General features: G+C 42.2%; 1 protein-coding gene across 1 annotated transcript; it reads right to left on the bottom strand.

Moving 5' to 3' along the window:
- Positions 1-17: 17 nt before the first annotated feature.
- zmp:0000000926 (ataxin-1-like) lies at positions 18-17604 on the bottom strand. Its single transcript, XM_063463080.1, has 3 exons — positions 17104-17604; positions 2083-3809; positions 18-1776 (listed from the first exon to the last, which is right to left on the bottom strand). The coding sequence occupies exons 2-3, from the start codon at positions 3649-3651 to the stop codon at positions 1318-1320; spliced, it is 2028 nt and encodes a 675-aa protein (XP_063319150.1). The 5' UTR covers positions 3652-3809; positions 17104-17604; the 3' UTR covers positions 18-1317.
- Between the last annotated feature and the right edge of the window lie 494 nt (positions 17605-18098).

Below are 18098 nucleotides of genomic sequence, written 5' to 3'. Positions count from 1 at the left end.
AAAGCTTTTTTTTCCTTTATTTCTAGCCAACATCATATAACATTCACAATTTTTAAAAATATACATTTTTTGTAGCTATAACATTTAAAAAGAAAAATCAACAGATTTCTTTTTGAAAATTAAAAAAAAAACACAAACTAAAGTGAGAGAGTGTGCTGAATCAGAGAATACCCGTATCTGAGTTTAAAATACTTTCATCATTTTCCCTGCCTTCAAACATATACAGTACATAAAAAATGAGATGGGAACAAAAGCGTACAGTACACAGGGGTCAAGAGTATTCACAAAGCATCATGTTCCAACGTGTTATTAGCACCATTACTCTTCAGCCATACTGCACTTTTTTACTCTTTCCATCATTCAGTTTTTAATGGAAAAACACCATGAGTGTCGAGGCGATGTGGCACAGACCTGTCTGTGTGGGTGGGATTGTCTGTTACGCAGTTTTCATTAGTGTTCTCCCTTTCTCAGAGATAATGTTAAGAACATATTGGAGAGTAATGCCTTGACGAACGACCGTTTGAAATGACTCCCAGTGATGAGAATAAAAAAGGCTAAGAGTTGCTCGTACATTCACCTTGCCTGCCCAGGCCGACCCGTAGGCATCGGCTCAGAAGCAAGAAAAGAAGAAGAAAAAGAAAAGAAAAATGCATTGCAAAATTGACGGAGAGATTGCATTAAATCTGTTTAGCATATTTACTGTATATAACACCTGTAATGCAATATATATATAGTCAATTTTTGTTCATGTATATCTGCAATTCTTCAGTAGCATCAACTTTCATAACACTGATTGAAAATACCCTGCAGCAAACACTTTCAGTAAGTAGGTGTGTGGGACAACAACCATTACAAAAACAGAGTGAACACACAAGTGCTTGATTGTCTCACTAAATGTCATCAGTGTTTGTAAGCAGCCATCCAGAGAATCTTCAGCTGCTGCTCCTTTCAGGGCTGTGCTAAGTTAAATATGACGGATGGAAAGGAAAGGAAAGGGAAGGGAAGGGAAGGGAAGGGAAGGGAAGGGAAGGGAAAAAAGGTAAAGGAAAGGAAAGGAAAGGAAAGAAAAAAGGGTAATGAAAGGAAAGAATGGTGGAGGAAGGGGCCTTAATAGAGTTGACTATCATTTGGGCAGCAGTATGGACACCTGCAAATTGTGTTTTCTGTTGTTTTTATATATATATATGTATTTTTTTAAATTTCCTTCCCTGCAACCCTGCCTTGAGGTCTCTCCATTGTTTGTCTTGGTTGGTGCAACAGAGACAAGGAGGGTGTGTATGTGCGCCTGTGTATGTGTAAGTATGCATGTGCAGAGTTCTACTGCCACTTCATTAGCTTGGAGCCATGAGGTAAATCCAGGAGGCTTTCATCAGTTCTGGTTGAGGGAAGGGTGTCTGGGGCAGACCAGCGCCGTTTGCGTGGGCGCTGCTGGTCCTTAGCCAAGGGCTCTCGGGCCAGAGCGCTTGGAGGGGCCGGCACGGTTGGATGTGGGTGTTGAGGCAGAGGGGGAGGAGGAGGTGGTGGTGGCATCTCCTCCCTGTGCGAACTGCTGGACTCTGCTGCAGCCCTCGAGGGTAGTTGCGTGCGATGGGCCCTGGAGCTGGTACGAGTGTGTGTCCGATGGGTTGGGGTGGGGGTGAGGGCCAAGCAGACATCACCCTCTGTGAGCTGGCGGCAGGGCAGGCTGTACAGCTGTGTGGTTCTCTGGGGACAGCAAGAAGACCAGCCTCTGTCTTGCACAAAGAACGGATACTCCACCAAGACCTTCAGTAACTCCTACACAAAACCACAACATTGTTATAAACTCAAAGAAGAGACAGTGCATGTCTGGCACTTATTATCAATACAGTGACACGTTGGTGTTTAGTGAAATGTATAAAGAATTAAACCAACCTATAAAATGCAGCTTTTGACCGGGGAATATCAAAGAAATAGCAACCTACACTATGAATAATCACTAAGTTTGTCCTATAATATTTTGGCTATCTACTTGAGGATTTATATCTATCTCTCTCTCTGTGTGTGTGTGTGTCTGTGAAATTCAAGTGTAAGCTTAAGAAGATATGTCAAAGCAAAGCTGACCTGAGTGTTGCGGTCTGTGAGATGGACATGCAGGTGACTGAAGCCTTGTGTACTACTGGGGGAAATCTGCAGGACAGTGCAGGTGCTGAGGTGGAATTCTGGGGAGGTATCTGCACTCCTCAGGAAGTCCTCAGTCCTCAGCTCCTCCACCCGCTTCAATCGCCCGCTGGCTAGCTCAATCAAAGAACCCTTGGTGAAGTGAGGTAGGAGTGCAGGGGGAGATGGGTGATGATGGGAAGGAGACAACTCTCTCCCTCTGTCTCTTTCTCTGTCCCGTCGTCTCTCACGCTCACTGTCTCTTTCTTGGTCTTTGTCATACTGTGATTGTTTCTGTTTTTCTTTATCTGTACTGCGCTCCCTCTCCCTTTGTGTGACCTTGTCTCTTTCTTGGTCTCTGTCCTGGTCTCTTTGTGGCCTGTCATGGCTGTTAGGTAGACCCAGTGGTGAGTGTGGTGAGTTCCTTAAGTTGTGCTGTCTGGGGCCTGGCTCCCTGTGCAGGCTGTAAAGATTTGTTCCTGAGGAGCTGTAGAGTGGATAGGTTTGAGCCTGAGGGCTGGAGGGACATGCCGATCCCAAGGAGTAGATGATTTGGGTTTCAGCTGGTGTGGCCCCTAGGTGATCCAATAGTCCCCCTCTACTTGCCCTGGAGTCTGGTCCAAGAGGATGGGGACTGAGAGAAAGCAAATTGGAGCTGGTCTTAACTATTCCAGGCAGATGTCTATCCTGCAGTGAGGAATGTGGCTCAGCGGCCCCCTGAGCTTGAGAGTCTGACAAAAATGGCCCTCCAGAATGGATACGTGTTGTTAGATCCTCCTGCTGTCGCCGTCCACCATTGGCATGGGAGCTGTGTGGACTAATATCAAGCCTGGCTCTGCTGCTATCATTCCCATAGTCTCCCGTGAGCAGAGGCCTGGAGGCTGAGGCAGTCCTGCTGCCCGACCCATCCAGGCCATTGGGCCGCTTTCCCAAGTACCTGGGTCTCACTTCAACTAAGCTTGGTTCTTGGGAGTAGAGAGGGTGGTGGCCAAACAGGTATGAATGGGAAAAGAGAGAGGAGCTATAGTCCCGCCGACCGCTGTTAATATAGGACCACATCTCTCTGGGACTGGCTGGGAAGGGAGTCTTAAAGGATGAAGTAGAGGAGGATGATGGAGAAGGTGGCAGAGAAAGGGGAACCTCCCCTCTGAGCCACCTGGAGTGATGGGGCAGGGATGAGGAAAGAGGATCATCTCTCCAAGCGGGTGATCCTGAGCCCCTCCTTTCGCTGACCTGCCCTGTGAAGAGCGGAAGAGAAACAGTGGGTGAATAGCTTAGGGTCCATGGTATGGGCACAGGGAGGCCTGGTATTGGAGCAGGAAGGGGTGGAGGAGTATGTAGGAGATGCGGGTTCGGATTTGCCTGGACACGGTCCCTTTCACTGGCTTCTCCTCTCCCTATACTGGATCGACTCCGCAGAGGTACAGGGGGTTTAAACTCATCCAGGGGGATGTGGTGTTCTGCTGATCCTTGGCGAGACTCCCTCTTCTTCGGAGGGAGGCACTCTTTGCCGCGGTCAGGGCTGGGATTCATGGGTGGGCTCCAGCGGCAGTGGGGGCCCCCTGTTTATGGGTGTAGGCTAGGTCACATGGGCCTCACGGGAGAAAAAGGGGTGCAGACAGAGGGGAAAGCTGACACACAGCATCACTGTCAGATCACTGTGGATTCTCTTGCGCTGAAGCACCACTCACCTACAGAGAGGATAAAAGAGGACAGAAAACAGAGATAGGTGGGTAAACTTGAGGGAGGGGACAGAGACAGAAGTAAGAGAGATTAAGTGTGAACACTGAAGAGGAACAGTCTGTTAGGTCCTGGCATCAGTTGTAGTTAAGACTTAGCTGTCAGTCTGGTCAGACATACAAACAAACATTCTGCTGTATCAGGCAGATGGAGAGAAATCAGTTGGTGACTCCCTCTTCCAAACTACTTTAAAGAGGTTAGAAACTCCAAGCTTTTCTGATTGCTGTAGCTAATTAGTCATTACCTATGCAGTGCGGTGGGACTGAAACCACCCAACTTACTCGATTCATTCAAACACATTACTCCCACATGTGGGCTAAAAATACATTTTGCAGCCAGTGAAGTTCAGAGGCAGTGCAGTATGTATGTGTATGAGTGCGCAAAAACACACACGTAGAGCACTCACAGCAGGAGAGTTTTCATCTCTGACTCTCAGGGGATGATTGGAATATGCAGATACGTTTTTGTACCACTTTCATGAACCACCCCCTCGACACCCTCGGGTGCTCTCTTTATTCTATATAAGCCTTACTACTAACACCCCTCCAACCCTTCTCTCTGAGACAAGCACATGGACAGCAACAGACACACAAATACTCCCCTCAGGCAGCTGTACTTACTCCCCCAGTGAAAGGCAAAGCTGGTCACCACCCACCCAAAGCTGACAGAAGCACTGTTGATATTACCACCAGTTGTTGTGGATACAGGGTATATGTCTTTGCATATTAATTATGTGTCACAGCAGGGAATGCACGGGAAAAAATGTGCGCCTGTTTGCGTCCCTGCACGCACGTATGCGATGTTTGTTCATGTGCATGTGTTATTTTTCTTTTTTCTCTGGAAAAATATGTGAATGTGTTTATTTGTTTAGGTCTTTGTGTGCGTGTGTGTTTGTGTTTGAGTCCTCAAATGTGTCAGAGATTTTGCAGCCTTGTTTCATTCAGTGAGAAGTGCGGGGGAGCTCCTTCAATTCTTCTCCAAATGTTTTAAATGAGCTCTTTTGAAATGATGGCTGCCACGCTCCGAGTCCAGCTGTTCCCTCCGCCGCCACCGCCATCGTTGTTCCCGCCGCACCAGCCCCGCACTCACCCGCAAGTCTGTCTCAACTGCCTACCGACTCCCTGCCGTCTCACCATCCGCCACACTGTCACCATGGCAACTGTATCCACACGCACTCACACATCCAGCTGGTTAGAGAGGTTAGATAGGGATACTCCATAAAGAGGCGGGAACGCTGTTGCTCATCAAGTGACTTGGTCCAAAAACAGAATAAGTGTTAGAGTGGAGCAAGCTGTTTGTGCATCTGAGTTGAAAACTGAAAACTGGGCAGTGAGAGGAGGGGCTTCCTTTCGTCCCGGATGCCGGCAAGAAAGGTGAAGAAAATTCGTAAACGTTTATAATGCACAGTAATTAGGTTAGTAGATGAAGCAGATGATGAGGGTCAATGTTAAGTGACTTCTTTTAAGTTATGCTGAAAGCTGGGGGCTAAAAAAAGGCCTTGTGTTTCAAAAAATATATATTCTGGATATGGGGCCTTAATCGGACGTTACGCAATCTACAGACATTTTCAATGTGAGTTCATCTGAGCTGTTAATATTTATGTTCACAATAATTTGTTAAATTCATTGACTTAAAATTTTATTGATTTCTTCAATATGCCAAAAAAGCCTTTTTAGAAAGCAATAAAGTAAACCTAAAAACAAACGTCAAAATCAACAAAGTATTCAAAGGTTTTCTTATGGGGGTTTTTTCTATAGCAGAATTTCATTAAACAAGCACTTGTCTAAAACCCAGATGTCTTAAATAATAAAAAAAAAAAATTGGCTTCAGCTTTTGTCCTCAAATGACTCTTATACTCTCGCCATCTTGACAGTCATTATGAAAAAGGTTGTCAAAATAGACCGAATATAAACTTGCCAAAAAAAAGTACAAGAAAACAAAGAACACAATTGTACATGTGGAGGAGTTTGCAGAGAAATGTCAGGTTCTAACAGAATACTCCTACACTGTGCAGACATGCACACAGAGAGTTGGAATTTAGCTGGACCTACTGTTGTTGTAACATTTAAATATATCAAAAGCGTCCGATCAAACCCATAATGATGTTACATGTTCCTTCCAGTTAGGGATTCCTCAGTTTTTTGCATGGCTTTGTAACAATATATGCAATTAATAAATGCAAGTGTGTCTCATTTTCACTACAACTTATAAAATAATCCATAAATGTTCTTTTTATTACATTGAAATGCAAAATGCTTACATTTTCAACTTCTGAACAACTTCAAAATTTGACATGTACATTTGCAGTGCTCTTCCTCGTCCCGCCTTTTCTCGTCACACATTACTCAGGAGTAATGTCCAACATCAGAAAAACAGAACTGCTAAATTTTGGTTGCTACTTTTGCCTACTTTGACATTCCGCCTATTTTTTTTTTTTTAAATAAAGAAACATCAAACTATAGTTCTATCATTCTAACTGCAACAAAAACACATGTAATAGGTGCTCTTATCCAAGGAGAAGACAGACAAGTTGATGGAGTTGCAAGTTGTTGTGACTTGATGTCACACTGACCTTACAGCAGGCTAAGCAGACATCCCGGAGTTGGCAGTCATTCATATTGTAGTCCTCCCAGAGGGTCAACCCACTCCTCAGCTCCTTACTGTGCTACACTGCTTCTCCAAAGCACTACAGCCAGTTACAACACCCGCAGATATCAGCAGCTTCCAGCTACACACTGCCTCTGATCTCTGTACGCATGAAATAGCACCAGCGAGCCCACCAAACTGAGGGAAAAAACTGAGAGCCTGCTATCCGTCTCTGTGTCTGTTGTGTATGTGAGTACGTGTGTGTCAAGTGAGTGTGTATATGCTTGTGTGTGCAAAGGGCTGAGGAAATGAGTAATATCTAGCAGTGAGAAACATGTCTGCTATGCAGAGCCACACAGGCAGACCAGTTGCTGCTGCCGCCCACTTGCTTTAATCACTGTGAGGGATACAAACATGCATACACTCATATACACACACACATACACATATATGTATACATTGTATACATATTTATATTTATATATGTGTGTGTACACTTATATATATATATATATATATATATATATATATATATACGCACACAATCGAGGATGCAGCCCATATAGATTATATACTGCTCACCCAATCTTAAATGCATAAAATAAAAATAAAAAATCAGTAATGAAAATCATTCATCTATATGTGTGAACATATTTCAGAAGACATGCTGCCACATTAAAGTAAGGGAGGGATAAAGGGGAGGCAAAGACTGTTGAGAGACAGGGAGGGACGTGGTAGGAGGCTCATCCTACACACACTCTCAGACTTAGGCTTTTGCTGCTGCCTCTGACTCAAAACTAAACCTCACATCCATCAAGCGCATGCACACACACACACACACACACACACACACAAATACACACACACAGACACACACACACGATACTTGTTCTTTTTTGTTTATCTGTAGTTTCATCTGAATTTGTGTCCTTTGTTCTCATCAAAGCACTTTATGGCGAACCTGCTTGTTCAAATAGCTTTTATGAATACATTTGATTTGACTTCATATGCATGCACACACACATACACACACACACACACTCACAGACACACACTCATACTCAAGCTCGTACGCTAACAGGAGCACTGCAGGAGAGCTCTGAATGATTTGCTTCAGTGATTCAGTCGATACAAGTGAAGTGTGTTGGTATAGCGGGTATGGCTTATTAGGACTGTATCGGCGCGAGCAGTGTATTTCATTCACAGCGAGAAATCAAAAACCTGTCAGTGATAAAGCCTTCTGAAAAATAATAAACAGGCCCTGCGTTGAAAACGCAATACTATGCAAATAACCCTGTCTGATTCTCGTCAAAGAAACAGGGCCAAACCTCAGCTCAAACAAGCTTATGTTAATTATCAGCACAAAATTGCGATTCAGAAACAAGAACATAAAGTGGAGCACAAGAGAAAATAGGATTTAATGAAGCAATCAAATCATTATTCATGGTTAAGTAAAAAAAGAAATCTTTATGTTCCTTTACAGTTCTATAAGCAAACCATTTGTACCCACCAACAGCACATCAGAAGTTAACCTTGTCTAACTTCTCATCTTCAAAGAAATGGAAAGCTAATCAGACAAGTAGGTGTGTGTTCAAAAATCAGCCTAAAGGCCACATTAAAACAATCTCAGAGTCAGGCGACAACTGCCAAGTGCATCTCCTCTGACATTTAGAAAACATTACTTGTATTTTTTTTTCAAAGTGAAAATGATGTGCATTGAGGTTGTGTGGGCATGAGTGCTGTCTGCTAAAGCAATTGTTAAATTTATGTGGGTTATTTGAGTATCACAATCGTATCACAAGAGAGTGTAGGTAAATTCATGAGGCGGTGCAGATTAAGAACAACACGGCATATATTAGGACTTTAAATGAAACTAAATTTTACATTAAAAAATAAAATTGAAAAAAATATTTTGAAGGTAATTAGATTTTTTTTTATTAAGTAGACTGCTCCACTAGGCCATAATGAATAAAGATAAAATATGCCAAGTATAGTAGGAACAAAGGTAGTTCACAAACAGAACATAATTTGTAGTTGTTAAAAAAGCTGTATTACGCTATGTTTATTTTATAATTGTTTCTCACTTGTCTTGCATTTCTTTCCAACCCATTTTTAAGACAGTATAACAAGAGCTATGAAGAAATACTCAAAATCCATAGTTTATCTTGCAAAACTATATTTATGGTAATGGACAAGGACATAAAATCTGAATCACAAGTCCCTGTGTCGCTGTTTACAAAAAAGAAACTTAAATGTAGCTGTGCATTTGCACTTTTTTCTGATCTAGAGCAATAATTAAATATGCACTTTTTTCTATGGTGTATCACTTTCAACAGTGCAAAGTTACACATTACTGTATGTGGGAGATTGACTGGAATGGATTCGCACTTACGCCTTTACCGCTTGCACTGTAACTTGTTGGCCAATCATTGCAATAGAAAAGAAAGAAAAGAAAAAAGATGAAACGGTTTTATGGCACTGCATATCACAAAGAAGAAGAAAAAAAAAACATCGTGGCAGATGCCTGCAGAGGCAGGATAACACATTCCAAAAGATTTGTTTTTTTTCTGCACTGCATTGCAAGGGGACATATCTGTTGTGATTTGGATGAGAGGCTGTAGCCCGACAGACAGAAATGACAGAAGGCGTATAAAAATCGCTCTGTAATTTACCATAAAGCACTGCATGAACATTTCCACTTATTTTTACATTTTTTAAATATATTTTTCCTTTGTGCTAGTCAGTACCGTAGAAGAGTGTGGTATTTCTTGTATGTGTAGCAAAGACATAATAAAAAAAGAAAAGAAAAAAGAAATGTATGGAAAATAAGTCTCACAGATTTTGAAAACTGGTTCAATTATTTTGCATATTAAGACTTATTCATTATACTATAATAGTACTACTATATGTTGCTAATAATTACACATACCATATTACATATAAGTGGCATATGTAAGTGACTGACAAGATAGCAAGCAGCAGGCAGTTGTAAATAATGATTTGCAAGGGTGTGCCAAGGCCCTTCTAATTAGTTAAAAGAGTGACAAATTGCCTTTCTGATGTGACGAGACGAGATGTGGAGGCTGAACGAATAGTTTTGAAAATTTCAACTTTGAAAAATACACAAAAGCAACCAATTTCTAAAACAATGGCTGATTTACTGTACCTTTATTTCATGTATTTTTTATTTTTTATTTCAATAAATTGGATGATTATGCAAGATAACTTGCCGCTTAAATAAAAGATTTTAAACTAAAATTAACAAAGCCAGGTCAGTCAGCAGATGCAATACTTTCATATTGAAAAAAAAACAGAAAATACTTTAAATGTTGAGGTGTAAATAAAATCATATGAACACAGTCAGCTTTTATATGAAACACTATTCAGTATTTGATAGACATTTACACGTAATAGCCCAGTCATAGTGAAAGAGAAGGAAATAGGACTGGGTTCATCACTGGGTATTTACTATGACAGAGGTATAGAAATGACTGTTGTCTTCTACTTATGTAGCACTCTTTGAAATTCAAGCAAATTCAAACGTATATATACAAATATTAACACAACAAACACACACTGCGTGTTAATCATTTATGGTACTATGATACCACTAAGGCGTTTGGTGTACTCTTCCTCAGTCTCTTCTGTTTCTGCTTGTCTCACTCTCTAGCTTTGCACTATTTAATCTGTCCATCTCACACACACACACCTACACACACACACACACACACACACACAGGGTCAGGCCAAGATGAGAAAGGTCAGATGAGTCAGACTGCATCCAACAAACCGTAGCAGGAGTGTAAAGTACCATGAGGGGTTAAAGACCTCTACAGTTGAGGATTTAGAGAGCATGGGACATTTTACTTTTTTAAATTTTCTTTAAGAAAATGTCATTTAGTGTGGGGTTCCCCCCCATCCTCATGTGTAGCCTTGTATTAAGTATCCGATCACGTTTCAGGCTGGGTGGAAGATCTATGATGGACGTCTGATGCAGCAGAAATTTGTTGCTGAATGTAACAGATCGGAACAAAGGGAAGAGTAGAGGAGACGAGAGAAGAAGGTGTGGGGAACTGAGGGATAGATAGATAGATAGATAGATAGATAGATAGATAGATAGATAGATAGATAGATAGATAGATAGATAGATAGATAGATAGATAGATAGATAGATAGATAGATAGATAGATAGATAGATAGATCAAAACAGCAAAAATAAAAAATATAATAAACTTTAACCATAAAGCATAAACCACCAAAGAACAGCATCAGTACACCAGTACACTTTGACACTGACTTCCTAAGTTTGTTATTCCAAAAACCAGTGCAGTATTCAATTTTATATATCAAAGAGCTTGAGGTACAGACTCTACAATAATACAGAGAAAACAAGATAGAAGACAGAAATGTTCCATCAAGGGAAAAAAGTGATCTCTCAGAACAACTTGTTTTGATTTGCACCCACCATTCCCTTTAAGTCAAGCACTGGACAGACAATGGGATGGTTTTTAATGGATTAAAACCGCACCATCACATCACAACTGATCCACTGGATCCCCTTTGCTGTAGGGGTCAAGCCTCTTGATTAATTTGTAGACAAGTTAGCAAACATTCTCATTCATTATAATTTTCTCATTTATTAGGATGAGCTGTGGTGGTAGAGTAAGGTTGAGGTGTGGGGTGGGAGGGGTGGGTTGTGGGGGGGAGTACTACTAGCTTTGTGCAGCGGATTACTCTACAAAAAGCCAGGCTAAGCTGATAAAAGGACAGGGTGATACGGGCGATAGCTTGTTGGGCAAAAAGCCAGGTCAGCCTTCAGGGCACTGACCCATTCTTCAGCAGGATGAGCCAGCAGCCCTGCCCGCAGCAGGTTCATCATAATGAAGATCAGATTATGGCTCAGGAGTTACTATTAACACCCCTACACACACATACACAAATACACACACACGGCGGGCTCCATGTACACAAAAACGTGCATGCAAAGAGTCATAAGACTGATTCTTTGTTCACTTATGACAGCTGTGTACACCTCATAGCTGCATAAAGTAATAAATATATTGCTATTTTTTTAGTATGAATAAGATCAACAGTCCAGCAAAAATAAACATCACATATAAACTCCTAAACATGACAACTGAAAATATAACTGCTGAAGATTACAAGAGCAGAGTTAATAGGAGGAGAGTATGGCAGACTACAGTGTGAAGTCTGTAATGTATTGCTGAGTTAATCCCTGTGAATCCTAACTGGTACGGCCTAAGGCAGGCTTAGTATAGTTCTGGGAGGAAATCCCCCTGTGTAGTGGTACAGGCCATTAGCCCCTAGGGTATAAATAGGGCAGCTATTGCTCCTTAAGCTGGCTTTTACGCAATATCAGTTAAAAATATGACTTGACTAATTACATGCAGGTCAGCCAGTCAGCAGAAGCAAAAAATTATCCACCTCATTCTCCTCTTTCTTTGACCGTGGCAGCCTGCTGCTGTCTGTCTCTCTTTACTTCTGTAAATACTTCAGTGTGCACTTCACATACAAGTGTGCACACATGGGTCAGCGTGAAACAACTTGACAGGTATTCTGCAAATCTTGTGGCTGACATTCTCTGGGGCGGGTGTCATGCAATTGTCATTCATTGACATTTAAAGCGTCTGCTGATGGAAGTTTCATTTTTGCATTTTTCCATTGTCTCAGTGTGATCATTTGCCTATAATGTAGCATCTACACCACATATGCTTTCAACCACGAAGTACTTAGTTTGGTTTCAATTTCTAGGCATCACATAGTTCACAAAGATATAAAAGCACACAAAACAAACACCAACTGACTAGTGTTTGTCAGATGAAAGCAATTCTTATGCAATAGCAGTGATGTCACGCATTGCCGATGCACAGTCATGCTTTGGTATTTTCCATCATGGGCCTCACAGGCTCCTTTTTCTTTTAACTTAGATCTCCAACTTCTTATGTACATTCTCTCACAGGTAGAACAGTCAGAGTTTTGGAATTTGTGAATTAGTGACATGATTAGCCCGACTCAGAGCCCTTCATGCAAGCCGTACTCTCACACTATGAAATCATCAGCTTACGAGTGGGGTGGAGGCGGGAGAATAGGGGAAAGCCAAAGGGAGGGTGATGAAGTCTGATGGGGTGAAAAGAGCTTGAAAGGGAGAGGACAAGTGTCTGTGTGTGTGCGTGTGTGTGGCTGAAGAGGAGGGGGATTACTTTTCATTCCAAAGTTTTGTTGTTTTTGGCATTGTCCCCTGGCGACTGCCACTCAAACTGGGTTTCTGTTGGTTGTCTGGTTTAGCAGCAAAATGTCAGCAAGCTGTAAGCAAACATAGTGATGACATCTCCATGGAGAGAGCATGGCCAGGTCTCCTGTTGGTAGCTTAAGTGCCATTCATTTTCAGAGAGACTGTCTAGACTGGCTTCACATATACTGTCTAGAGTACCTTTATCACTGCTGGTATTCAAGGCAACATTGCTATACACTGCCATTATTGCTATTGCTGTACAACCCCTCCCACACCAAATCTGCCAACCAGCCACACACGGTCACAGTCATTTACTCAACACATGCTTATTCAGTTTGTTATAGAGGGTGCTGCAAATTATATCGAAATATGATTGAGTGGGCTTAATGCTTCATTTCAAAATGAATACAGGGAAAGTCCCAAATCCACTTGAGAGAGAACCTTTATCACCCATCTATTTGATGATGTCTGCTAATAAAAAGAAGATAAATTAAATTAGTGAAAGATGCTTTGATGAGTTATTTTAATATTCTGCAAGACCAAAGGGGGGGAAAAAGGGATGAAATGAGTAGGAAAAGAGTGCTCGGATAGAAAAGGTAATATACATCCCACTTTCGGATAAGGTTTAAGGTCACTATTGATACAGGATGTATCAGATGTTACACCTTCAGTACAGTGACACCAAAGCCAATACTGTGCATTCTATTGTTTGTGCACACTGGGTCTGTCTGAGGGAGCAATTTTACTTGCATAGGCTTCAGCAGGCAGAACGGCAGGCTTGGCTGAAAAACTGTGGGTGTTAGTGGTGGGTGGCCCGGTTGAAAGGTCACTGACCCCTATTGTAGATGAAGTGTGGAGGAGTAGGAGAACATACTGCTTGATCTTACACAAGGGTTAGCATGTCAAGGCCAAGGAAAACGATCTGTATATATACAAAGAGCAAGAACAGACTTGGATAACCGGCAGATTAAATATGTAAGTTTGCTTTTGACCACACGCATACACTGGTTCATAAGCATATACATATCTTCACTTAACATAAAAAATAAGCAGATTCAAATGGAGATTAATCGATGAAATACCACTCCCTGCACCTTCATCTCTTAGGACACACTGATCAACAGGTGTGCCTGTCACCTTAAAGCAGTCTGGCACAGTGTCAACTGTATTCAAACACTTGCCTGTGTTTGGGATTATTCATCACACACTCCTGGCTCCTCTGCTTAGCTCCCAAGCCAATTCTCATACCATTCCAATTGTGGGAGTGCTGATCTTGGAACAGCAGACATGCAAGTCCCTTTGACTGACTAAAAATGGCACAAATGAAGAACTACTTCATAATGAAATAAAGTTCACAGAATAATTACCCAATGTCACAGCTTCTCTTTTCACTATGCCTCCTAAATTAGACGCTGTATGAGTTTATAGTAGGACAGCACTAAGATGACTCCCTGTCCATTCCTTGAGAGGACATGCAGGACAGGCAAAGACACGCAAGCCTTTGTATGCCAATAGGTGTGACTTGGAGTGACAATGAGAGTGATTATTCCTCACACATCGTGCCTGAATGTTTTCTTGCCTTCTAAGTTCCTGAAAAGAAACTTGTTAAACAAAATTAAAAAGAAAATGAACGCATAAATGAGGTTACGTGGAGTTAGGTAGACTCAGACACTTGCTAAAATACTGCGTCCACGATGCGCTTCACTGTGTTCAAGACGGAATTTTCCCCTTTTAAATTCAGCCTTAAAAGTGACTCGTATATATGAGCAACATATGATTCCTTTAATCATGTCTCTGCATGAATTTACACTTCATTCTGTAAGTTTTCCCTTTTTGTGCCTTTCACTTTCAGTCTCCTTACCCCACCCACTCTATGTCTTCCTCTCCGTCTTTCCCTCTCACTCATCTGGGTAGCTGTTTGAGAGCATACACTCAACGTGGGTGGGAGTGCTAGAGTAGAGTATATGACTGTTAACACAAGGTGCAGGGTGTGTGTGTGTGTGTGTCTGCCTGTCTGCGTGGTGCTGTAGGTGGAGAGGCACAGCAGGGCGTGAAGGAGCGCTGTGATAATGACAGGCCATGCATTATATAACATGCAGATTGCATAAGGAGAAGATTATTTTGGGTCCAGATATTGAGGATGTATAAGTAATTTTTTTCTTTTTTTTCTTTTTTACGTGGGTGTATAGCACTATGCGCACCTCTAAGTGCACGGATGTGTGTTTGTGTTAAAATGTTCTGAAATGTACTCATTTTTGTGGTTTCTTTCGAGGAGTGTGTGGGTGTTAAGTAAACTAAAGTGTATTATGTGTTTGTAAGAAGGGGGCATGAATGTTTTCAGATTTCTTTCATAGCTATCTGCATATCAAAACAAGTATGTGGGAATGTTGGCACATTTGTGTACAGTGTGCATAAGGGTGTCTTTATTGCAAGCTCCCACTCATTATCACTTTTAGACTTCAGAGAGATCCACTTGGAGGAAAAAAAGGGTTGAGTCTCCCTGTTGGGTGAAAACCTTGTAACTTCCAGTTTGGATGATTTTCGTGTTTGAGCTTGTGTTAAAAGAACACGCGCTCCTCTGTGGACTGCACAAGTTTTATGACTCTCTCTCAGTCACTCAGTCACAAGGTTATGGTCCTGCAGGATGTGCTGTTTGGAGTCACAGAAGTGAGGCAGCACAGATACAGTCTCCGTGTGCCACTGCCTCGTCTGTGCGCCTCGCTCCATGCATGAGTGTGCCCCTGTAAAAATAGACCTCTTAAAGGGCCAGCAGCCACTCAACCTTCTCCCACAAGAGGCCTGTTCTCCTCTACATGGTGACAGTACTCTAAGAAACATGGCATGGGAGAACATGCTGTATTTCTAATTCAGCCCACAGAGAAAAGTTGTACTTCTCTTTCCCAAAATATATATAGAACCATCGCTACATTCAGTTTGCCTCTACATCATTCATAAGGGCACATCTTTGTACACTGGAGTATATCATAGAGCCGTAGGCTTTGACTTGTTAAATTGCTATAACACAAAATAAACACGGGAGATTTGGGTTTTGAAAACACCCATTTACAACTAGAGCCCTGCTCTGGCATGAACCTGCACTGATACACCAGAGGATCCCTGCTTCAAATTGCAAATGACAAATTCAACATTCAAAGCAGCGATTGCACCTTGTAGATGAAACTCACGTTCCTTTCAGAAACAAGCATCTCTCAAAGCAATCACACAGAGATATAAGACTTCCTGTACACTCCAGCAAATCACCCTCATAATTGAAGTAAGTAAATTAAGTCGATGGGGACAAATGTTATATGCTTCCCTTCAATCACATCTGTAGCTGAGAATTGTTTGAACCTGTGAAATGTTCCTTTATGCAGCATATGGGATGTCACCACAACAGAAGGACAGTGCTTGATGTAGCAGAAATAGATACACAGAAATGATAACTGTGCACACTGGTGGAGTATGAGTCTCCTTCTATGTCTATCTCGAATAGGAAAGAAATGAGGAGGGAGCAGTCAATAATGGAACTACAAACTGGCTTACATGTTCTGTGCTTTCAAGAGGAAAACACAGAAACAGAAAAAATCGAAGTCTTTGACTAAGTAGACTTTCAAAGTTAATTAAAAAAATAAAAGGGACTTTATAAGTTCTTCCAGTGAATAATTATAAAGCATCTCTTACACTGCTTGAATAGGAACTTAGATCACAGATGCCTAATGCACCTGCCTTTGATTGCATGAGCTCTTTCCTAGACTTGTCCTCAACATCTGCAAATCTTTTCCCCCCTCTAGTCCTCCTCCATCATTCCCTTTCTAAATTTTCCCCCACATGGGCTAACCCCACCCTCACCAATATTATACCCATCCCTCCCAATTTAAGTGGGCTCCTCGAGGGCCCCCTTGCTATCTCTGGACCAAGGCTATTTAAGCCCACTGCTCTAATTCTGAAAGCCCTGATCTGCCGTCTGAGGCTGAGTGATGAACCTCCACCTCTCTCACTCTGTCTGACTCCATCTTTCTCACACACTCCTCTCTGGATCAGTCACACTCTCCCTCTTGTTCACACGCTCTCTGTTATTCTCTTCCACGCACACAAACACCCACACACATAGGTGCTGACTTACATGAGTCTGTACAACATGCTCATTCACACGCACGCACGCACGCACACACACACACACACACAAACACACACAAACAATTGAAACACATTTTCTAGCTATAATCAGATTAGCTTACTCTCAGAATACATGCACCTACAGTAACTCATGAACCTGTTTTTTCGGGGCAATCGAATCACACAGCCCAGTCTGTTTATCCTGTCACTTGAAGTTGCCAACACACCTGTGCTCTCTCTCTCTTACACACACGCGCGCACTCAGAGGAGGAAGCAGGGTGGTCACATACCTTGCCGGGTGCCTTTGCGTAGCAGGTATCAGAGAGTTTACTCATTGGATCAGGCGGCAGCAGGCACGTAGGAATATCCAGTTTTGACACTGCGAGTCTCTTCCTCCTCTCTACTGCTCAGCCTTCCCTCCCTTCATCCTATTCCTGCCTCTCCTCCTTCTCACTTTCTAAACGCCTCTTTGCTCTCTCTCTCTCTCTCTCTCTCTTGCTGAGTGAGTGTGCTCTCTGTCTCTCTCTTGCTTGATCTCTCCAACCCCCTCCTTCCCTCTCTCTCTCCTTCTCTCTTTCTATCTCCTTGCTAGCACACACCTTGTATCTATCTCACTGTTATAACTTCAGTCTACAGTCATCCCCTTAGTAAGTCTCTCTGACACACAGCAACATTTAATAACTTTTTCTTTCCCCTGCCTAACATGCTCTCTGTCACTCTCTCCCTCGCTGGGAGTGTATAATTAGACAGAGCTCAGTGGTAATACAGTCAGGCTCATTGTGGGAGCCTTAGCGTTGCTGCTCATGTTTGGCTGATAGCCCAGTGGCTTCACTCATTAACCTCCCTCGAGCTGCAGAATGGACCAGCCCACAAGCTGTGCTATTTGCTGCAACACCTCAGCCTCTTAGCCCATCAGCCAATCACAGTCGGCGTGGACAATAGAAAAGGTGTGCTTGCTGGGCACACAGTACTTGTAGGTGAGAGAGCTAAACATAATCACTAAGTATTGACATGCTGTGACAGATGAAGTGTAATACCAGCTGTCCAGATCTGACACACCGAGAGTTTCGTCATAGTCATAACAAGTCAGTTCTCTTTTTAGCGTAATCACTTGTTCATGATCTGCGTGCAGTGCCATCATGTGCTTTTCTTTCAAGCGTGAAACCACAAAAGACCACTCACACGTCTTATTGCAAAATCACTGAGGTATGGGAATGTCCTGTGTAATGTAGCAATAAGTCATATGCTTTTCTTTACTGTACTGTGTGCTCCACTTCCCATAACA

Source organism: Pelmatolapia mariae, linkage group LG20 (assembly GCF_036321145.2).
Source record: "Pelmatolapia mariae isolate MD_Pm_ZW linkage group LG20, Pm_UMD_F_2, whole genome shotgun sequence".
Classification (NCBI taxonomy): Eukaryota; Metazoa; Chordata; class Actinopteri; order Cichliformes; family Cichlidae; genus Pelmatolapia; species Pelmatolapia mariae.
The sequence above is the reverse complement of the archived record's forward strand: the minus strand, read 5'-3'. Positions and strand labels throughout refer to the sequence as shown.